The sequence below is a fragment of the Suricata suricatta genome, chromosome 10 (assembly GCF_006229205.1).
Source record: "Suricata suricatta isolate VVHF042 chromosome 10, meerkat_22Aug2017_6uvM2_HiC, whole genome shotgun sequence".
NCBI lineage: Eukaryota > Metazoa > Chordata > Mammalia > Carnivora > Herpestidae > Suricata > Suricata suricatta.
This window is the reverse complement of record NC_043709.1, coordinates 56,202,437-56,225,633: the sequence shown is the minus strand read 5'-3', so window position 1 is coordinate 56,225,633 and position 23,197 is coordinate 56,202,437. Positions and strand designations below refer to the sequence as shown.

General features: G+C 50.5%; 3 protein-coding genes across 3 annotated transcripts; 1 reads left to right on the top strand and 2 right to left on the bottom strand.

The window, feature by feature from the left end:
- Positions 1-1,835: 1,835 nt before the first annotated feature.
- Positions 1,836-2,742, bottom strand: LOC115305149 (dehydrogenase/reductase SDR family member 9-like; the record flags this gene model as incomplete). Its single annotated transcript, XM_029955461.1, has 2 exons — positions 1,836-2,007; positions 2,549-2,742. Coding segments are annotated over 2 exons (366 nt in total), but the record flags the coding sequence as incomplete, so codon positions are not given.
- Positions 2,743-11,044: 8,302 nt separating this feature from the next.
- Positions 11,045-12,380, top strand: GPR182 (G protein-coupled receptor 182). The gene has a single exon (XM_029954899.1). The coding sequence runs from the start codon at positions 11,045-11,047 to the stop codon at positions 12,188-12,190; it is 1,146 nt and encodes a 381-aa protein (XP_029810759.1). The 3' UTR covers positions 12,191-12,380.
- A 6,893-nt stretch (positions 12,381-19,273) lies between these two features.
- On the bottom strand, positions 19,274-23,197 carry ZBTB39 (zinc finger and BTB domain containing 39). The gene is made up of 2 exons (XM_029954898.1): positions 23,113-23,197; positions 19,274-21,611 (listed from the first exon to the last, which is right to left on the bottom strand). Exon 2 carries the CDS (start codon positions 21,565-21,567, stop codon positions 19,432-19,434), a length of 2,136 nt encoding a protein of 711 aa, XP_029810758.1. The 5' UTR covers positions 21,568-21,611; positions 23,113-23,197; the 3' UTR covers positions 19,274-19,431.

Genomic DNA, 23,197 nt, shown 5'->3' with positions numbered 1-23,197 from the left:
CCTCTGCCCCTCCCACATCCAGAATCTCAGGCACAGACTCCGAAGGCAGAAGACACTAACTTGCATGGGGACCGAAAACCTCACTCAACCAGGGAGGGCTGTAGGCCCCATAACTGCCAAGGAATCTGTTTAGTTGTATCCCGACGATGGTGGGGAGGAGGTGGGAGCTGCCCCCTCAGCAGACTAAAGATAGGACCGGTGACTGGACGGGACAGCTGTCCATGGGGGGGCTTCAGGGTGAGGCAGATGGTGCCACATCATTAAAGGAGAGCGGACAGAGCTGGCGATGGGAGAGAAGAAGCAGCCAGTGTGACTGCTCTGGACATCATCCACATTTACACAGCTCTGACTGGTAAATAAGGAAGGGGAGAGTCACTGGAAGTGGGGGAAGAGAGGTTTCCCCACAGGAACCAGAGGCTTAATTGTCCCAGGCTCTCCCCCAGTAGGCGAAAAGGACAGAAAGGGGGTACAGATTAAGCCTTTAGTTGAAACTGTTATGTGCAGAGAGGTGACTGTAGTCCTGAAAGCATTTATCTCTTAAAGCAGGAGGTGGTGGCAGCCTGTCAAGGCCTGGTCCTGCTTCCTGGGAGTAAAAGCCAGGACCTTCCTACAAGGGCTTCCTTAAGGGTAGGGGAGAAGAAGGTGAGGGGGAAGGAAGGAGCCCTGAACACTCTCATGGACCTAAAGAGACACGTACATTTAAACTCCACTAAGGGATAAGGCCATGTTCTTTACTTGCAAGGAACCACAAATTCCTTCACCATCAACTTTCAAGGGGCCATGCAGCAGAGACATCTCCCAGCCCTCAGCGCCTGCTGCTTCCCTCTTCTAAATCCTCAAAACAACGTGAACGCCTGCCAGGGGTGCCAGGAGCATCAGAGTTCATTTCTCTGAAATCACAAGAAGTTCAGAGAGGATGGTAAGAGAGAAAGAGGCTGGAGGTCCACCACTTACCTGGGGGCTGTGGGGCCCAGAATGATAAACCCTGCAGAGGCACCAGGGGGATGCAGACTCGCCGGCTGCTGCAAATCTCTGCGCTGAGATCCCGACGTCCTGACGCTGAGATCTCCACGCACCCCTGCCTGGGAGAAAGGGCAACTCCTCCAGACTCCCCCGACAGCACCTGTAAGTCAAGAGCGCACAGGAGCGGAGGCGCGCGCCCCCTGGTGGTGCTCTGCCAAAGCTCAGGGGGACCGCCTTCCCGTGGGCGCGTCCTACCCCGCCCCATTCCCTCTTCACCCAGTGTGGCTCTTCTGAAGGCGGTAGCCATAGGTGATGGAACAGGGAGCTGGAAAGGACAGGAAGTGAATACCAATTGTACAACTTGTTTCCAGACCTACAGGTATGCAGCTTCCACTATCTGGATTGTGAACACAAAAATGCAGAGACACAACCATGCCTTCACTGTGAGACTATGACACAGGAATGTCATTGGAGTGTGGCCGACTCTTCCCACAGGAACACTCTCCACACTAAGACCCTCCGGCTCTATTCCTGGGAATAAAGCAGAAACCAAGGTCTCTACAAACACCAGAAATCTAAGCACCTGAAAACCAGCTGTGTTAATGCCAGCTTGTCAGGAGTCCATGCATGTCTTCTCTCTCTGGCTTCAGTTTCCTCCCCAAGTAATGAAGGTACTAGAGGAAACTGTGGCTCCTAGGACTAACAAGCCTGGCTTTTTCTGAGAAGCCATGGGACCAGGGTGATGGAGTTAAATGTCCCCACTGTGTGAGCGGAGGCAGAGCCTGGAGGCCCCACCCAGTCTGTAGGAAGTGCTGGTGATGGGTCCAGGCTGCCACACAAGGGCTTGTTTCCCTCCCCCCTCAGTCCACAGCTCACTCACTGGATGCCAGGATCTTCTCCCCATAGATCTCCTTGACCTCTGGGCTGGCCTGATCCCATTTTTCCTGGATGGCCCTAGAAATCTTTGCAGGGTCAGTTATTTCAGTGTTGAAGAAACCAGGCTCCATCATAGCCACCTTCACCCCAAAGTAGGAGAGCTCCCTCCTGCAAGGCAGACCGGTAGAGGGGCAAGGACTTCAGAAGCCTCAGGGACAAAACACAACAATAAAGTTTGCCAAAAAATGATTTATATTGAATATGATGAATAAAATGCAGGAAACAATTTCATAGAATACCATGAGGTGTTGTGAAGGTGCTGAGAACAGGACCCGGCTCCAGCAATGCCCCCAGCCACCAAAGCAAGCGTTCAGGCCAGGGCCCCTGTCTCAACTCCTTCTCCAGAACATGTGTCTTCCTGGTCACTCAGCATCAAGAAACCCAGAACCTCTGCTGAGAGAGGAGAAACTCGGGGAGGGCAAATCCCCATCAGGGCACACTCTCCCCCCAAACTCCAGAGCTCTAAGGTCTCAAGGTAGGGGGCAGTGGAGAAGGAAGAGGCTCTTCTGAAAGCTGGGTGAGGTGAATAAAGCTAGTATGACTTCACGTTCGGGAAAACATCCTGGGAATCTTCCCAGTTAGCAGAAGAGAGGTCTCCCTTGCACAGAGAGAAGCAACAAAAAGACACAAACAGGAATCTGGGCAGTACCTCTGTCCCCCACACGCTCCTTCACCCACTGGGTGGCCGCAGAGATGCTCTCCGTCTTGGTGACGTCCAGGATCACCGTCTCCAGCCTGTCTGACGTCTGGTCTCTCAGCTGCGCGGCCCCCTTCTCCGTCAGACACGCGGCCAGCACCCTCAAGCCTCGCAGGTCCAGCTGCCTGGCCAGCAGGTTCCCGAAGCCCGAGTCACAGCCCGTAATGAAGACATACTTGTCTCGGAGGTTGCTCACCACCTGCCTCTCCCGGTACCAGCGCAGGAGGTAGTACAGCCCACGAGGGCCACCAGGTACAGCCACATGGCTTTGCAGGGAACAGGCAGACAGGCTGTGATCAGAAGTCTCCTCAATCAGGATGCTGTATAGGCAGTCTGGCCTCCGAGGTCTCTGGCATGAAGTCTTTAATTTCCCTCCTGATCACTGTCTTTCTGGAACATTTTTTCCTATCCTCAACTTGTCTACTCTTTGGGCTACTTTTATAAGTGCTGATGTATGCCCTTGAAAACCCAAATCCTGCCCAGAGAGACAACTTGCTGTCCGTAGGGCTCCCTCACCCTTTCCCTGCCCTCTGCGTCCAGGTAACTATACACAGGGTGATATGGGCCACTCTGCACTGGGTCCCAGGCTTGGAGTTGTTTTACTGTTCTGCCAGCATGCCGGGCCTTGACATTCCCAAGCTCAGGAGGGTTCTTAATGGGAAGCTACACTTTGATTCAAGACACATTTGCATTCAACGTGCTTTCTGGGCCTGGGTTTCCTCATCTGGCTCAGGGCACAGACTTCTTTCCTCAGGAAACTAAGTCACTGTCAGCCTCTCGAGGGGTTAAAAGGAGAAGGCTGAGGGTGTTAGATCCCCTCCCTTTCATAATTCTCTGGGGCAGAAAGGTATTCAGGAGACTAAAGGGGTCTGACCTCAGAGGCAAAGACCAGGAAGAAGGGAATGAAGGTGGGCACACGCAAGAGAGAGACTGCTCCCAGCTGCTAGGAGGGTGGAAAGGAAGCACTCAGCAAAGAGGGGCTCACAGCTGCTACCCTTTCAGCAGGTCCTGCGTGCCTGCTTGCCTTGCCCTCTGCCCCTCCCACATCCAGAATCTCAGGCACAGACTCCGAAGGCAGAAGACACTAACTTGCATGGGGACCGAAAACCTCACTCAACCAGGGAGGGCTGTAGGCCCCATAACTGCCAAGGAATCTGTTTAGTTGTATCCCGACGATGGTGGGGAGGAGGTGGGAGCTGCCCCCTCAGCAGACTAAAGATAGGACCGGCAACTGGACGGGACAGCTGTCCATGGGGGGGCTTCAGGGTGAGGCAGATGGTGCCACATCATTAAAGGAGAGTGGACAAAGCCGGCGATGGGGTGGCTTTCTCAGGGTCCCCGCATCTCCTCTGACAGGATTGGGCTCTAGACCCTGCTTATAGCCACTGAACTGTACCAGGCTCCTTCCCCAGAAAAGAGGCCTGGGAGGTAGGTGAGTCATGCAGAAATTCAGAGAGATATTGGGGCTGGTTTACATTGGGCCTCTTTGCCCTTGAGGGTCTCCTGTCACTGTGGCAGGACCCTTGATTGTGGCCCTAGGTAGAGCCCTTCAATAAGCTTCTGTGGTTGTGTCCCTCGGGAAGCACTGGCATAAATCAGAGACCTAACCAGTGCACAGCTCCCTGACACTCTGGAAAGACCATCTGGATGTGGTCCCAAACACGTTTCCTCTTGAACATCTCTCCCTAAGAGGCCACAAAATGTCTGGATAAGCATTGTTTGGGGGGAAGAGAAATGGTAGAAATCCAGAAGCCTCAGGTAAAGACTGAAGCAATAATCTCATCTGAATGAAGCAGTATGGTCCCCACCTACCTGGGCTGAACACTAGAGCATTGCAGACTGCAGCCCCTTGGGAGCAGGGACCGAGTCTCATCAGTTCCAGATTTCCAGTACCTGACAGCGCCCAGAGTCTTCGAGATGAATGCCTGTGGCATCCCACTTCCCTCTCCGTTTTCACCTGCGCTTCTCACACTGCCTCACCGTGTGAGATTCCCCAAAGCCTCCCTTCCCTCTTCTTAATGAGGGAGGAGGATCAGGATGACCTTGTGAGTCCTTCCAACTTCAGCTCCCAGGGAGTCTAAGAATCCATGTTGTGGTCAAGACGGAACCTTAGAAAGTCAAGTCTCTGGAAACATTGGAGAAGTCAAGAGGCATTGCTGTCAGCACAGGTACGCGCTCAACATATGTTGGTATAAACTGACCAAATCTGGATCAGCAAGGAGTGTCAGCCCATCTACAGAGATCCTGGGGGAGGTGCCGGGATCAGGAAGTGGTGGGGGGGACGGGGGGGATTCTGAGGGAGGGACAAAAACCAGGAGACAGATAGGAAATTACAGAGTGGGTAAGAGTGGAGGCCTGCTGGGAGCCTGTTGGGTGGTGCCACTTTCTCTGGGGGCCTTCCAGTGTCTGTCAGTCCCTCAGAGCCTCTTCTGCCTTGCACCAACCTTGCAAACCTCCATATACTTTCTCTTGGGAAACCAAGTTGATGAGGAAATAGTTGTCCTTCATCTTGTGAAAGCAAAGACAATTCACCTCCCCTTTCTCAATCCCTCCCCAGGTCATCCCATGCTTCTCTCAGCCTCCAGGATGGGGACTTTGCTTTCCCTCAAGGCATTTCCCACAATTCCAAAGGCTAAGTCCCCTCCAAGGAAGTGTATGCTGCACCCTACTTTTTCTTCCCTTCCCCCATCCAGAGAGGTGCTTCGAGGGCAGTCATTTTTTACCCTTTTGGACATTGTGGACTCTTTTGAGGATCTAAGGAAGACTCTAAGCCCCATAAAAATGACTTAACACAATATACATGATTTTGAATATGGTTTTCAGAGAATTTGCAGACCACCTGAAGCCATTAGGTGCCAGGAATCTAGGTCAAGAACCCCTAAGAATAAGGATTTACTAAAGTCCTAGCAGTGTGACTCAGGCAAGTTGGTTGCCCTCTCTGTGTCTCACAACATGCTAGAAGCTTTGCCTATGACAGTGTAAAACAACTTAATGAGGATCAAACAGTACATGACAAGCACCTTGTAATCATATCTGGCAAATGGTAAGTATTCAATAAATGTTACTATATCACTTTTGCGATAAATCATAATGGCATTGGGAATATTTTTACCTTCCATGTAAAACAAAGAACACCAGACAACTAAATCAAAGAGGAAGCTGGTGTCGATCCAACTGAGAGAAAATGGCTCTTTTTGAGAAGAGGTATCTCAAGGTAATTCCACAAGAAGGATCTCTCCTTCCTCATCTCCAAACGGTGGGAAAGGAACATGCTTATGCCAAGCACAATACATATCTCATATGCCCCCGAAGGAAGCACAATCACCCCTGAAGGAAGCAACAGTAACTTCACTTTACGTATAAGGAAACTGAGACTCGGGAAGGTAAAATGACTTGTGCAAAGTCACATAGCTCCTAAGTGATAGAACACGGTGTCAAAGTCAGGTCTGGTCCCTGAAGTAGTGTTATCTCCACTGTGCCTCAATGAAGAGCCAATAAGCATGAAAGAGCTGAGCAGACCCAAGGACAGGGTCACTGGGCCTTTGGGATACCGGGGGGGAGTTTCTAATCTGTGCTGTCGGGCAGAATGAATGCTGCCTTCCTCGCATGGAAAGATGTGGCAAGAGGGCAGAATGACTTCTGTGGCTGAACTTGGCTTCTGTACTCGGTGACCTACTGGAAGCTAGGCTGGGAGTGGAAATGCAGTCTTTGCCAAACTCCTCAGCCTAAAGCAGTCCACAGTCCATCTGCCCTCAACACACAAAGGAAGGTCCTCTGCCACGCAGGCCAGGCATGTAGGGGGATTCCTGGGACAGCTTGCTCAACCCTCCATCCAGGGTCCAGGCACAAGCCCTTGGCCCCCACCTGACCTGGGAAGCTGCCTGCTTTTTATCTGTGCCTCTAATAACTCCTCCCTGGTACCTTCCTTCCTTTCTGATTGTTGATCACAATATATTGTCTACATTTTTTGGGAAAAAAAGTTGGGGAGGTGTAGGAAGGAGAAAGAGCAAATTTCCAGGAATTGTTTTGCTGCTGTGGTTCCTGTTACTTGGAGCAAAGCTGTGTGCTTCTCCCCTCCTCCTCAGCTTGGCAAGAAGCCTGGGTCTTGCCCCCTCTCTTTCCCTTCCTTCCAATCTCTCTCTCTCCAGCTGCACACCTCCTCCCTCCAAAGAAAAACAGCCACATGAAAACTGCAGAGCTGTCACTTATTTCTTCCTGAGGGAACAGCTTTCCCTCTGTGCCTCTGCCAGAAGGCACCCCATCATTTCCTCCTGCTGCAAATACAGATTCAGCAATGTGGGGGAAGGGAGGCCAGGGAGCAGGTGGAGGGTGATGTCTCCATATGGGAGAGAAAAGATCCTGGGGTCAAAGACTCAGAGACCCAGGAGACATGAGCCACTCAAATGCAGTCTTGAGAGGAGTGGAAATGGCTATGAGTCAGAATATGTAGAGAGAACGGAGACCAGAACTGGGTCCTTCCTGGAGGGTGCTTGGTCTAGTAGAGCCTCCATCTGCATAGGTCAAAGGTATGGAGAAGGAAGTGAGAATTCTCAGAAGGCTCCCTATTGAAAAATGATATTCATAGGGTAGAAACTGAGATTCAAAAGAGAGAGAAAACAGAACTATCTGAAAAATCAAAGTAAACCACATTTTACGTTGTCATAGCTCATCATGACGGATTTCTTGTCTGAGTAGACGTGTGACATAATAAGAAATATGTACATGGTCTCTGCCCCCAATTCCTGAGCTCTTAAATCCCTTGGAATTTCCTAGATAGTTTCAGGATGGGGACTGACTCCCAGGAAGACCAAGCTTTGCTTAGACGCTTGGACCTCCTAACCTCACCTCCTGTCCTCTGGGAAGAAGTCAGAGACCAGAGTTATAATTAATAATAGGTCTTGCCTATATGTTGAAGCAGGCATAAAAATTCCTAAACTATAAGGTTCAGAGAGCTTTTGGGTTGGTGAACATATCCACATGCCAGGAGGCCAGTGTACCCAACTCCATGGGAACCAAACTCAGGACCCTTCCCCACCTCACACTATCTACCTCCTTATCTGGCTGTTCATCTGTATCCTTTATAATAAACCAGTAAACAAAGTAAATGTCTCCCTGAATTTTGTGAGCCATTCCAGTAAATTACTGACACTGAGATGGGGGATTATGAGGACTTTGTTACCGTGTTGGAGAGAGCCATGTTTGTGACTGGCGTCTAAAGTGAGAATGGGGGTGCCTCGGTGGCTCAGTCGGTTAAGCCTCTGACTGCGGCTCAGGTCATGATCTCATGTTCGTGGGTTTGAGCCCCGTGTAGGGCTCTGTGCTGACAGCTTGGAGCCTGTAGCCTGCTTTTGATACTGTGTCTCCCTCTCTCTCTGCCCCTCTCCGCTCATGCTCTGTCTCTCTCTGTCTCAGAAATAAATAAAACATTTAAAAAAATTAAAAAAAAATAAAGTGAGAACAATCCTGTGGGACTGAGCCCTTAAACCTGTGAAGTCTGACACTAACTTCAGGTTGGTGTCCGAATTGATAAATTTCAGAACATTCACTGTTATAGGGTGTCCAGGAAGTTGGAAAATTAATTGGTATTGGAGAAAAACCCCTACATATTTATCGTCACAAGTGTTATAAATAGAAAAAGGCTTTCTATAGAAGGCTTTAAGAAAACTGCAATATTAAAAATATCCCCTCTCATGGAGTCAGTTGCACGACAATGGGAATATCCTTAATTAATTAATTAACAAAAGTATTAACTACTTTAATTAATCTCTACACCCAACATGTGGCTTAAACTCACGACCCCCCCAAATCAAGAGTCACATGTTCTACTAACTGAGCCAGCCAGGTGCCCCTTACTTAATGCTACTGAACTGTATAATTAAAAATAACTAAACTGGTGGGACACCTGGGTGGCTCAGTCGGTTAAGCGTCGGACTTTGGCTCAGGTCGTGATCTCACGGATCAAGTTGTGATCTCACAGTTAATGAGTTCAGGCCCCGTGTTGGGCTCTGTGCTCACAGCTCAGAGCCTGGAGCCTGCTTCGGATTCTGTGTCTCCCCCCGCCCCCCACCCGCCAGCCGCTGCACCTCCCCATGCTCTGTCTTGGTCTCTCCAAAATAAATAAATCCTTTTTAAAAAATAGCTAAAATGGTAAATTTAACGTTATGTTTATTTCACTACAACAAAAAATTAATTAGCAAACTTTAAAAAAATCACCTCCTTGAATGGATAAACAAAATGTAACATATCCATGAAATGGAACATTACTGAGCCATAAAAGATAATGAAATAACAGATACATGCTCCAATGAGGATGAATCTCAAAAACATTGTGTTAAGTGAAAATAAAAAGACACAAGGGTCACACATTGTATGATTCCATTTATATTAAATATCCATGATAGGTAAATCCACAGACACAGAGCACAGAATGGTTATTGCCAGGGGCTGGGGGAAAAGGGAAGTAGGGAATACTTAATGGGTATGGCGTTTTCTTTGGGGGTTATGAAAATGTTAGGACCTAGATAGAAGTGGTGGTTACATAATAACATGAATGTACTAAATGTCACTGAACTGTATACTTTAAGCTGGTTAATATTGTTATGGGAAATTCACCTTGATGAAATATGCACACCAATCCCCTCTACCCAACACACCTTGTGCTGTGCAGCTTACAAGACAGGCTATCTTGGGGTGCCTGGGTGGCTCAGTCAGTTAAGCATCTGACAGGCTCAGGTCACAATCTCACGGTTCATGGGTTCGAGCCCCGTGTCAGGCTCTGTGCTGACTGCTAGCTCAGAGCCTGGAACCTGCTTCAGATTCTGTACCTCCCTCTCTCTCTGACCCTCCACTGCTCGCACTGTCTCTCTCTGTCTCTCAAAAATAAATAAAAGACATTTTAAAAAATTTAAAAAAAACAAGATGGGCTATCTCTCGGGCCTTAACAGAGGATGAGAAAGCCCATCCTTTCTCCCCACAGGGTATCTCAGGGATCGAATAATTAACTGAGGTGAAAGTGGTCTGAGAAGCAGGAGGCTCTGCTGATGCGAGATGATCACCAACAACACACATCCATGGGCCTGAGCCTTGCCCTCTCGCTTGGAAGGAGAGAGAAGCGTGGTGTCCATCTCTCTCTCAGCCATCCTCGGCACACTTCACGGGGAGTATGAGGCGGCGGGGGAAGGATGCTGTTCTCCCCCTCTCCATCCAGGGAACTCCCTGAAGCTCAACACAGCCCCCTTTCCCACCCCACATGTAATCTCCCCTCTCTCTCTAGATTCTCACCCCAGGGCCAAGATGCAGGCTGGGGAGAATGGCAAGGGATGGGTGCAAACCAGCTGCGAAGGGCAGAGTGACTAAAAGCCTGGCTGATTTTCATATTTATTTTAGCCTTTCCACCTTCATCCAGTCCTGCTTCTGCAGGAATCAGCAGACAGGTGAGAGTGGGATTCCAAGCCAATTTAGAGTGGAAAGCACATACATGTGAAAAGTATTTACCACTGGCCCAGCCCTGTGCTAAGCACTTCACCGTATTGGGTCACTTAATTCCCACAACACCCGTTAGTAGATAGTATCATCCCATTTTGCAGAGGAGGGGACTGAGACTTAAAGAGGTAAATTCACATAGCTAGTGAGTCAAGAGTCTGGATTTTAATGCTTGCAGCCTGACTCCTCCCCGCCCCTGGTACACTGGGTCTTCTGCTGTGACTTCCCCTCTATCTGGATTGGGGAAAGACAGGAAAAACACTGACCCTCTCCCACAGAGTCTCAGCCAGTGATACTGCTTCCTGGATGAGGACAGCCCTGAAGCGCACAGCAAAGCCAGCCCCACAGCCACAGTCCCTGCAGTCTCCTTGCAGCTCTCCAGCAGCCCAGATCCACTGACCCTCCAGGACCAGAGGCACTCCCAACAGAAATTCAGGTAGGTATCACCCTGTCTCAAAGAAGAAGGGAAATCAAAATCAGGGCTTGAAGATAATTGGCTTTCCTGCACAATCCACAGATGTTCCTGGGGATAAATCAGAGGTGTGTGTGTGTGTGTCCCACATCCATAACCCAGATGGCGAGACAGAGGAAGACTTCACATGAAAGGGTCAAGGGGTGAAATGCCAGGAGAGAAGTGGAGGTCAGAGGTGGCCTGGGGCTGGAGAGAGGGTGGGACTGGCCAGGCCAGGGAGGAATCTGGTCGGGCACCAACAGTTCTGGCCTCTGCCACCACTGAGTCCTGTCTAACAAAATGTCTCTGCTCGCAGGTCTAAGCTGGCAAGTGTGCTGTGTGCTCTTTATCCACAGTTTGAATGTTTAAACTGCCTTTCTTGCCTCTTCAGGCCCAGGATCTTTCCCCACAGCCTCCTGGTCCCGGTGGCCCACTACCTTAAGGCATAAGACTGCTTTTGAGGTCTCCATTCTCTTCCAACCCTCTTTCTCTCCACCAGGCATTTGCTGGTCCTGATGTCAGTCAAGGGCAACATGGGGCCTACCCCCACAGAGGGGTTCACCACAGCACCTGCCAATGACTTTGGAGAGATCCACAACTGGGATGAACTGCTCTACTTCTTCAACCACACTTTGCCCGAGTGCCACATGAAGCTCAGAGAGGACACCAAGCAAGTGACTCTCTTTGTCCTCTACCTGGCCATCTTTGTGGTGGGGCTGGTGGAGAACCTCCTGGTGATCTGTGTCAACTGGCGCTGCCTGGGCCGGGGAGGGCTGCTGAACCTCTACATTTTCAACATGGCCATAGCGGACCTGGGCATTATCCTATCTCTGCCCGTGTGGATGCTGGAGGTCATGCTGGACTACACCTGGCTCTGGGGCAGCTTCTCCTGCCGTTTCACTCACTACTTCTACTTTGCCAACATGTACAGCAGCATCTTCTTCCTGGTGTGCCTCAGTATTGACCGCTACGTCACCCTCACCAACGCCTCTCCCTCCTGGCAGCGCCACGAGCACCGAATGCGGCGGGCCGTGTGCGCGGGTGTCTGGGTCCTCTCGGCCATCATCCCACTGCCCGAGGTGGTGCACATCCAGCTGGTGGAGAGCTCAGAGCCCATGTGCCTCTTCATGGCGCCCTTTGAAACATACAATACATGGGCCCTGGTGGTGGCCCTGTTCACCACCGTCCTGGGCTTCATGCTGCCCTTCCCACTCCTGGTGATCTTCAATGTGCTGACAGCCTGCCGCCTTCGGCGGGAGGGGTGGCCAGAAGGCCGGCGCCACTGTCTGCTGGTGTGTGCCTACGTGGCCGTCTTTGCCATCTGCTGGCTGCCCTACCATGTGACTCTGCTGCTGCTCACGCTGCACGGGACCCACGTCTCCCTCCACTGCTACCTGGTCCGCCTGCTGTACTTCTTCTACGACATCATCGACTGCTTCTCCATGTTTCACTGCGTCGCCAACCCTATCCTTTACAACTTTCTCAGCCCGAGATTCCGGAACCAGCTGCTGAGCACTGTGGTCCATTACCTCCCCAAGGTCCGGGCCAGGGGGGACAGACGTGCTTCCTCTTCTTCCTCCTCGTCTACTCAGCACTCCATCATCATCACCAAGGAGGGCGCCCAGCCCGCCGCAGCAGGCCCCAGCACCACCCAAGCCTGAACTTCTAAGCGCCAACTACCTCACCCATCCCTGCCCCTCAGGCTCTCCTAGGCAGCTGAGGTAGATCCCTCTCTTCTCCATCAGCAAACTAGAAAGCTAGAGGTGTAGGTAAGAGATCTGGGGAGGAGTGGGGGAAAGGGTCAGAACATTCATGGTCAACTTTGAGTATGTCTTACAATATTGAGGGGGGAGGAGGAGAGAGGGCCAGGGAAGGGTAGAGACAGGTCCTCGGTGTTGTACTATTTGTCTTGGTCCTCGGGACTAAAGAAGACACTCAGGAAAAAAAAAAAAGGTGAAATAAGTAACAAAGCCAGCTATGACTTGGGCTCCTTCAAAACTCTGTCCTTCCAACTGGAATAGGCTAAGGAGATGGTCAGCAGAGAGACGCACTCCTTTCAGCAATCCCCCTGGCCGGAAGGTGTGTGCTCCTCAGGGACCTCACACAACTTTCTTCTTGTGTTTGTGTGTTTGCTGTTCTCCCAGCACACTATGCAGGCTGTGAGGACAAGAGGTCAGAGGCCAAAGAACCAGGAGGCCTCAGCAGGACGTTGCCTAGCATCCTTGAGATGACAAATGGAGAGGGTGAAGAGAGGTCCGGCTCCCCACCCTCCCCATCATCCAGGAAGTGGCTCCATTTCCTTGCTGATACTCTCCCCTTCATTCATCCTGCTTCCCTCCCCCGGCAGCAGAGGAGTTAGTGCTCCTCACAGCCCACTTGCTCCCGGCTTCAGATCTAGGGCATATCCAGACGTCTAGAAAGAGAGGCTATCAGAAACCCATCCCCACCCTCCGTTTCTTTCCAGATTATGGGCAAGTATCAAGAGATGTCTATTCCAGGAGCAGACAGCCAGCAGCAGAAACTGACAAATGCTCTGTCCCTCAGCCCTTGTCCCCTGCATGGGATGGGGAGATAGAAATTTTCTGATTCTGTCACAGGACAGAACTCTGGTATTCTTTTTTTTTTAAAAAAAAATGTTTATTTATTCATCTTTGAGAGAAAAAGAGAGTACAAGCAGGGGAGGGGCCAAGTGAGGAGGAGACACAGAATCCAAAGCAGGCTCCAGGCTGAGTTGTCAGCCGAGCCTGACACAAGATGTGAACTCACGAACTGCGAAATAATGACCTGAGCTGAAGTCGGATGCTTAACCAACTGAGCCACCCAGGTGAGCCACTCTGGTATTCTTCCAAGTCAGTTCTCACCCTTGAACTTCATTCTCCCAGGCCAAGTCCTTTCATAATTTTCCTGTCTGGCAACTTACTTCAACACTTGATCTTAGCCAAAAGGCCGAGAAGCGATCTTGCAACTTACTTCTATTCATGCTTGTCCTATAGATAGGAAAAGTCTTCTTATCAACAAGTAGGTCTTTTGGGAGCTCATGGTTGGCTCAGTTGGTTAAGCATCCAACTCTTGATCTCAACTCAGGTCATGATCTCAAGGTTCATGAGTTCGAACAGTGCAGAGCATGCTTGGGATTCTCTCTCTCTCTGCTCCTCTCCTCCTCATGCTGTTTCTCAAAATAAAAAATAATTAAAAAAAATCTTAAAACAAAAGCAAGTAGGTCTTCTCTAAGACTCCTTTATCGGGGCACCTGGGTGGCTCGCCAGTTGAGCATCCAACTTCAGCTCAAGTCATGATCTCACAGTTCATGGGTTTGAGCCCCACACTGGGCTCCATGCTGACAGCTCGGAGCCTGGAGCCAGCTACGGATTCTATGTCTCCCTCTCTGCCCCTCCTCTTGTTCACGCTGTCTCTCTCTCTCTCTAAAATAAAATAAAACACTTAAACAAAATAAAACACTTTAACAAAATTTCTTTAAAGGCTCATTTATCAGTTAGGGACTAGGCCTATGTCCACGAAGACAAAGCCTAACAGGTCACAGTCCACTGGTTCCAAGTCTCTGGCCTCCTAATCCTGCCTGCGGAGAATGAAGGACCTGTGGACATAATCACTGAGAGTCTCTGTCCTGCCCAAGTTCTCAGTATTTCTGGAATGTTTACCTTGGAATGAGCCGGAGCACTGACAGAGCACTCTCTCCTCTGTTCTTAGACATCTGAAACCATATTCACCAGATGCATGAAACGCTGCTCTAATAATGTACATACCTGTTTGTCAGCAGCACAGAGGGAGATCCTCTTATGATCCTCCTGCTTGCTGGGTCCAAATCTGAAAGGATCTTAAGTGATAGACAAGCAGCTGCTCAGAGGCAGAGCTAAAGGCTTTTTCAACCAGGAGAGTCCAGATTGTGACAAGGGGTTGTAGTAAGGGGTTAACCCAATAATACAGAAAATGCACTAAACAAACTCCCTTCCCTTGTGCTCAAATAAAAACCAAGCCAAAATCTGACGCCTGTATCACTGCCTCCTCTGACTTGGGCTCCAGAAGTTTCCTAAAGGGAATTCAATCTTACACCTGTCACATCCCAGGTGACCCCCCATGGTCTCACTCTTCTCAGATTTCTCTGGCAACCATTCTCGTCCAGGGCAGCATGAATGAATACGCCGTGAGGGCCTTGGGAGGACAGAGACCCGGCGAGGCCGGCTCTGTAGCAAGGCTGCTCCGCTCAGCACTTCCTGAGCACTGATGGGGGCCGTGCCTGGCCCCTGTGCTGAGACCAAATGGGCTACATCACGCCCCAGCCTCTGAGGTCTATCTCCTTCTCTGTGGAGGAACATCTGTTATTGACCTCGTGAGATTATGCCAAACCTCTACCTCCTCCCTGAATGGGCCTCTCAGCTCCGACATACCATGTCATTGAATCAGATGGCACTGGCAGGACAATGTGAGGCCAAATCTCCGGTCCAACTAGACATGAGCAGAGTCCCACTACTCTCTGGGCCAATGGGAAATCCCCTCAGGGAGGTTTCCCCTATAAAGGTTGGGTTATTGACTTAATTTCCCACTAAAAACAGGTCAACAATTAGCCCTGGGGAATTCCAGCTGCAGGAAAGGAAACTGCCCCCTAGAAGAATGCTGCCGCCCCTGGTGCTGGGCCCCCCTCAACAAGGGACCATAACCCCAGTCAAGAGGAAAAGAATTTCCGTTTCAAATTTCCTTTTTTTTTTATTCTAAATAAAAACCACACTTTGTGCTGAACAATGGAATATAAAAGAATCAGATGTACAACGATTTAGACATCTACTATTTGGGAAAAGAAGTTTACAAAATATACAAAACTTTACAGCAATAGATAGTAAACACTTAAATATTAGGAGGTCAGTACTCATTAATTTAATGGAAGGAAGTTAGACGTCAACAACTCTTCTTGGTTTCGTAAGAGACTTTCACTAGCAGAGGTGGCAGGGGAGGGCGGACTGGACAGGGGAGGGGTGTTAAAGAAACATCGAAATCAAAACAGTTTCATTTCTATTCGATGTTCAGCTTACGATGCGTAATCACGATGAAATCGATGCTGTATGCCTGCGCTTCCTGACTCTCTCAGTTCAGGACTGAGGCAAAAGGATGTGTGGGGACCTCTGGATGCCAGACTTCTCCACACAGCCCACTCCCGCGCCAACAAAATCAGTGTCCATCTATAAAAGGATTTAAATTCGCTTCCAAAGATGAGTAGTCTCAGGACTAGGGCACAGCAAAGAGGCCAGAAGACGAAGAAAATTCATCAGTAGCAAAACCTGACCCAGGAGAAGGTATTTCAGCCCAAAGGTTTGTCCTGGAGACAAAGGGGTGCTGACAGATCAGAAAGAAGTCAAAAAGAACTTTTTACCCACTTCCTGGTTCTTAGGGGTCACCTGGGCCCAACTCCCACCTCCTTTTTTTCCACCTAGCTATGAACTATAGAGGCTCCCTGGGGTCTTAAAATTTAGGACCAAATACTAAAATACAGTAGCGTGTCCTAGCAGGTGCTGGGGCATCAGTGAGCCATCAATGGGTCACAGGAGAAGTGGGATATGGATCCCCTCCTCTGGCCACAAGCAGTCTCTGCTGTTTATTCCAATGTGCCGTACAAGTATTACCTTTTTCCCTTAAGAAACAGGTTGGGAATAGCCTCATGCTTGGTTTAATGTTCTACAGTCGCCATCTTGAAGTTCTTCATTTTTAAACAAGGGGCTCTGCAAATTATGTAGCTGGTCCTGAGTACAGAACAAGAGAGAGGGAAAAGGGAGAAGAAAAGACGTTCAGGGGTCAAACAGAACCTCAGAACAATACAGCAGACTGCTAAACTGGGCTCCAAGGCAGGAGTGGGGGTGGGAGGTGGCAATAAAATCAAACCAACAGAAGGTTGAGAAAACTTTAAAAACTCAAAAGAAAATGAATGCCTCCGACCAGGTATCCCAGAGTGCCCTCTGCCACAATAGAGAGTTTCAAGTAAAACAGTTCAGAAAAGAATGAACTGGAGGCAGCAAATGTGACTCCAAACAGAGGGAGGGGTCAGGTGTGAATATGGGGAAAAGCAGAGGAATAGGGTTTGGTCAGTGAGCCTCATGAGCTACTGACCCTGCTTGCTACATGTCTAACTGCAACCAACCAGGCCATCCTGATCAACCACTTGACCTCGGGAGGATCAGGGGCTGCAGTTTTTTGTTTAGTGTTTCAGGGGCAAAGTTTTAAGGATTTACTTTTTGGTTTACTGGCAAAAAGAGAAAAACTTCACAGTTTCAGGTTAAGTATACAGACTACCCAGCATCCATGATGCCCTCCGTTAAGGAAAAGGGTTTCTCCAGCACACTGACCCGTCCTCAGCTACCTGGCTGGGTTCCAGGAAGTACCACCGCTCTCAAATCTGACCATTCAAAAAAAAATCAGCCCTCATCAACAGTCTGGGAAGTCCCCAGCCTTAAAAAGCTTAGCAGACACTTGACTGTAGTCCTTTGCACATTCTCCTTAAATTTCTAATGATCAGCATGGGAAAGAAAGGGAGAAGCCAGTCAGGGATGATGGGGCACCTGGGTGGCTTAGTCAGTTAGGCATCCGGCTCTTGATCTCAGTTCAGGTCACGATCTCCCAGTTCAAGGGTTCAAGCCCTGCATTAGGGTCTGCACTGACAGTGTGGAGACTACTTGGGATTCGGTTTCTCCCTCTCTCTGCCCCTCCCCTGCTTGTACTGTACTCTTTCTCTCTCTCTCTCTAAAACTTAAAAAAAAAAAAGTCTCAACACTGCTCTCCTGACAAAAATGACCTGAGGGAACATTTAACAAGTTGGGTTTAGATGGTAAAAAGTGGCCATTTAAATCCCTTCATGTAAAGATCACCCTGCCAGAGAGCCATGCACTCTAATTGGGAGGCTTTATAAATTTAGGGCTAGGGAGAGAGACAGCAAGTCCAATAGGGACAGAGCTTTGGCTTGCCTGTGTATCTTAACATAGCTTTCCAAGTTTAGGAAGGATGAGAAAATGTGCAAAAAGGTCCTTCATATAACTTGTTATCCTCAATACAGTCCCCAGTCTACTCAATCACAGGAAGGAAGGGGGATAAAAGGCCTAGGAATTTAATAAGCTCCAAATTTCTAGAACTTACATCCATTATCTAAAGGGTAATGCAAGAGACTATCTGGAGAGAAAGAAAAGAATTTGTTTGTTTAAAGGCTTGACACCTTCTCCCCTAGTTGTAGCCCCTGCTTCCCAAATTTCTGGCCAGGATTGTCCCCTGGAATATGGCTACTGGCTGGAGAGAAACTCATTTTCCTGAAGTCACTAGTCCAAAAGAGATGCTGGATAATATGTATATAAAAGCAAAAATAAATAAATATCATTGTCCAAAAAGGCTTTGTGAGTTAATTAAAACCACGTGCTTGTGAAACAGCCCGGGGTGCTGCTGAGTCCCACCAGGGGCAGTGTCAGGGCCTAGGCCAAGGACTCCCAGAGCTCGCCTGAGCAGGGTGAGGTAGTATGAGTTACTGAGGTGCTACCTTGTGAATATGTGAGATCCGAGGCCTTCTCCCTCAAGCCTTCTTTGGGCAGGTACCCCTCAAAAGCCACTGAGAACAGAGCCCACCAGCCCCAAGGACTGGGCGGACTCCATCACAGCCACCTACGGAGGGCCAAAACCAGCTGCCGTCCAATAGCGCCTCCTGGTGGCGATGCCATGACAGATCAGGATAAATTCCAGCAGGTCAAAGGTGAGCTGCCAAAGCTCCCGGGCAGTTAGTATACAAAGTAAACAACACGTTACCCAACTGGGACAGACAGAACACGCATCCAGCTACACACCACACTACCCGGGTCCCTTCAATCCTGAAGGGCTCACAGTCCATCACTCTGCCACCTCATGGGGTCTTCTCATCTACACCACAGGTCAAACACACTTCTAGGTGGGAGACTGGATGTAAATTAAGGCAAGGCTGCTGCTGTTAGAGTCATCCCCACCCCTCCGCCAGGAAACTCCAGCTTGATGGAGGTAGCCAGATGACAGGTGACCCCATCAAAGTGGCTCCTTGTCCTCTTTACCCCACAGGGAAGGCCTAACAACCTGGGCTGTAACTCCATAAAATTGTATTTCTTTGGAATTGAGGAGAAAGGAGACATTTCCCTTCCTGTCCATCCCGGCTGCCCCCTCTGGCAGCCCAGCAGGACACCTCTTCGGACTGGCAAGGACTCAGTCCCTCTTCGGACTGGCAAGTGTTCTGATCTAAATAGAAAGCTTTGTCCCCAGTTTGGATCTAGCTGCCAAAAGATTTTCCTGTCCCATCAGCAGATTAGAGAGCGTCGCAACCAGCAGGCGCCTCCATCCCATCGCCTTTTCCCTGCTGAGGGCTGGGCTGGGAGCCCAAGGTGAGCTGCCTTGCTGACCAGTCTTTTCTGAACGACCGACCACATTTCCAAAATCTCTCTAATAGCTGGGTCTCCCAGTTGGAAATCTGGTACTGAAACCCACAGTGAAAAGCCCTCTCTCCACCTCCGCTATTCAGTGAGGCTGTTGGTTGGATTCTTAGCAGCATAAAACCTATCAGTAAACGAAAACTCGAGAGACTCAGAGAGGGGATCTGGCGGACACCAACTGCCTGACCAGATCCCCAAACCAGCCTCAAAAGAATAAAAAAAAAAAAACAACCCAGCCCTTCCTGGGCAGGAACAGGTAAGGAGGTAAACATGATAGGGCCGTTGCTTCTCAAATACAGTAACAGCTTGTGTGCTCTTTCTTCTTTTTTTCTTCTTTAAACGCAAGACAGAACAGAATTCGTAGCAAGGCAAAATTGAAACTTCGGCTGGAGAGGGACCAACAGCCACTAGAAAATCAATGTCCTGGCTGCCGCCTGGGAGCTCCCCCCAGCTCCGCTGGGGCCCAGTCAGCTGTCCGGGTTCTTTTCTGCCTCTTTGGAATGGATAATGTACATGAAGGTCTGTTCGATGGTGAAGTCGGGCGGGAGGCTGCCTTTGTGCACGCCGACGTGCTTGCTCATGAGGTTCAGGGTGGAGCTGTAGTGGCCACAGACCGTGCAACGGTACATGAGGGCCCCCGAGTGCGTCTTCAGGTGGCACTTGATGGTTGAGCGACCTCGGAAGAACTTGTGGCACACCTTACACTGGTATGGCTTCTCGCCCGTGTGAATCCGCCGGTGGTAGTTGAACTCGCTTGTGTGCGCAAACCTTTTGCCGCAGACCTTGCAGCTGTACTTGCTGTTCCCAGGCTGGCCCTGCAGAGCCAGCTCCTCACTCAGGAACTCCTCTGCTGGCAGCTTCCGCTTCTGGAGAGCTGGGTGCTGGAGCCCAAAGCCAGGCCTGGCATCAAGGCCACTGCTGCATTTGTGCTGGCTGACGTGGTAGCGGTAGGCAGCCTCCGACTTGAAGCTCTGGCTGCACAGGTGGCAGCGGAAGAGGGCGTCCTCCACACTTTGGTGCACGGCCATGTGCTTCTCTAGGAGCTGCCAGTCCACAAAGCTGTTCGCACAGACCGAGCAGGAGAAGACTGAAATGCCGAGATGGGACAGCGTGTGCCACATGAGGCTGCAGAGATTGAGGTGGCGCTGGTCACAGACGCTGCAGGCCTGGCCCTTCAGGTTCAAGTGATCCAGGATGTGCCCCCGGACCACGTGGAAATCTTTGGCCAGTGCCTTCCCACAGGCAGCACACTTCAACTCTGCAGGGGCTGTCCCTGAAAACAAACCCAGCTTCCCAGACAGGGGATCGTTGGGGTGGACAATAATGTTGTTCTCAAATATTCCATCTCGCCGGTGGAGGGTCAACTGCCACTGGGTAAAGAATTTAGTTTCACACATGTCGCAGGAGAAGAGGAAAATACCAATGTGGGACAGGACATGGGTCACCCGGGAGTTTCGGTCCTGGAAGTGGGTCTCACAGACCTTGCAGTTGCCTGTCAGCAGGTCCACGTGGTCCCGAGCATGCTGTCGGATCAGCTGAATGTTGGGCTCTAGAACTTTCTTGCATACCTGGCAGGGCATGGCCTTATTCTCGCGGCTGTCGTGCTCTCCAAAAGTCAGCTCATCCTCACTGTCGTCACTCAATTCGATCACCTCCTCGGCTGTGCCTATCTCCTCAGTGGGGTCTTCAAACTGCAAGTCATCGTCCCCCAGGTCCTCCAGCTGGAGCTCCTCCATCTGCCCAAAACCTGGATCTTTGGAGTGGTCGCTGTTGCTCAGACAGGAGTTGGTCCCAGTGGTAATGTCAATTGCATTGTCAGCAGTGAAGAAACTGCTTTTACTGAAGTCTCCATTGCTCTGAACTTTGTATGGCTGGCAGGAGCTCGTGCTGGTTTGGATGGCCATGCTGGCAGTGCTGAGGCCTGGCTGAGTCACCATACTGGGAACAGATGTGAAAGGGGCAGGAGCGTCATGGTCTTCTGTCTTTGGTGGCAGTGGCTGCTGTGGCAGAGGCAGGCTGTGGTTAGTGTCACCGGTAACATTTCTCTCTTCGTCTTTACAGCTTCCTCCAGCATCACTAGGTAACACATAGTTCCTATCAGGGCCGAAGTGCTCCCCACCAGCCCGGAGGTCTCCAAGGGGATAGGCAGGTTCTGCTGAGCTACAGCTCTGGGCACCAGAGTGGCCCTCACTGGCGCCAGTCAGGGACTTGGCCACAGCAGTGCTTTCCAGGTCAGGAAAGGTAGAGTGACAGGCCCGAAGGAGATCTTCCATACCTAGGCGCTCGGCTACCTCGTAGATGACTCCAACATTGATCAGGTCTGTGAAGAGCTCTGATGTGTAGACGAAGCTCAGGATCTTCTCAAAGTTGGCAGGGGTGATGAAGTCTACCACGTAGGTCCTGGCGGCATCGAGCCCAGTATTCAGGAAGAGGTTCTGGAAGTAGCCAGCGGCACAGGCCAGCACAGCTTTGTGGGCTGGGAAGGAGCGGCTCCCCACCACAATGGTGACATCACACATGGTCTCCGAGAGCCGGCACTTGTTGAGTTCCTTCAGCAGGTTGTTGGGGTGGTTGGTGCTTTGCAGTTTGATCCTCATGCCCATCTTAGCAGCTCCTGTGAAGTTGCCTCTGTATCAGCACAGTTCACCTGTGGACAGTAAAAGCAAGAGATGGCCACACACATCCCTGCAGGCGAGGAGCTCTGCAGAAGAAAATACCACCTGTCTGAGGGGTTCCAAGCCCTGGGTAGAGAGCAAGAGACAATGGACGTGGAGAGAAGGTTTATGCTGCTGGGCACAAGGATAGCACAAACAATGGGACAATGACCTCTCTCCCTTCATATTCATAGAATTGCCCTAATGAAATCCAAAAGAATTAAAAAAAATCTGATAGCTTGGTCTTTAAGAGTCAGTAAGAGAGGCTGTAGGCCTGGTTGGACAGGAGCTAGTGCCTTAGAGCCAAGGCAGACGTACCCTCTCAGACACAGTTTTTATTTCACCAGAGCCATGGGCTCAGACTTTACTCATATTAATTTCCCAACTCCTTCCTGAATACAAGCTTTCCTATCTCATCGAGTACATTCACGTCTCTTACAATTGCCAAATGCCATATACATCCTTGGACACAATAATCAAGGCTCCATTAGCCACTGAGGGCAAGATAAGGTTGCTCTATCTTTTAGTTTCCTATCAATGCTGTGTCCTTTCAGTCCCTAAATAAACCTTTTGCTCATTCACGAGTTCCCATCTCTCCCTACCTCACGCTACCTGCCTACTCTCTTGTCTCTCCATAACTCAAGAGCCATCCAGATAGTGCTGTCATCTTCTCCATATGCTGTGGATGAAGCTAAAGCACTCAGGACCCAAAGAAAAAAAGTAAAGTAGAATACACTGTGGTATTTATTATTACTTTTTTTTTTTTTTTACCACCCTCTTTGGGACTTATGCATATGCTGACCAGAACTAGATTTACCTGATGCCCTGAGAAGGCATCTAACTACACAGGAAAGACTCCTGAAGTCTTGCCAGATCCCACTTTCCCCGCTTTTCGAGTCGTGCATGCCTAAGGAAGACAAGCAAGCTACATTTTCCTTCAGTCTCGCCACTCGCCCCGCGCAACACGGCCCCTTTCTCCACCTCCCCACCTTCTACTAATTCCCAACTTTTTCTGGGGTCTAGAAACCTTCTGCACATTGTTGGGATACCAAACATCTCCCGGGCCCTGGTGGCCACACATCAGGTCGGGGCACTGGAAAGCCTGAGTCGGAGAGTGGGAGGGAAGCAGACTGGGAACTTCCGAGAAGGCACCCCAACAATCCCGTGGCGCTGCGGTCTCCCCTCTGGAGGGTCGAATCCAGGAAGAAGGCCGTTGGATCGGGCTAGGGTGCTCCAATTGGGGGGCCACCGAGCACCTCGGGCCCTCCTCAAACGGCGGGGGATCCCCAGGGGCACCTCCGGACGGGGGCCGGGGCTCTGGGCCGGACGGGATAGAAGGTATGGGCGGCGGGACCGGCCGGGGTCGGCGCGCGGCCGGGAATGATGGGTCCGGCCGAGAGAAGAGGGCAGGAGGGAGCCCAGCAAGAGCGAGAGAAAGGCCGGGACGGGGGTCGGGCCTCGGCCAGGGGCAGCCCGCAGCCCGGCCGCGCTTACCCGGCTCCGCGGGGCCAGAGCACCATCGCCACCGCCGCCTCACACAAAGGCCCCGGCCCGCCGTGCCCGGCCCGACGAGGAGGCG

What these genes read in the sequence shown, in the direction of transcription:
- GPR182 (XM_029954899.1), top strand. Translation starts at nt 11,045, where the DNA reads ATGTCAGTCAAGGGCAACATGGGGCCTACCCCCACAGAGGGGTTCACC.
- ZBTB39 (XM_029954898.1), bottom strand. Translation starts at nt 21,567, where the DNA reads ATGGGCATGAGGATCAAACTGCAAAGCACCAACCACCCCAACAACCTG.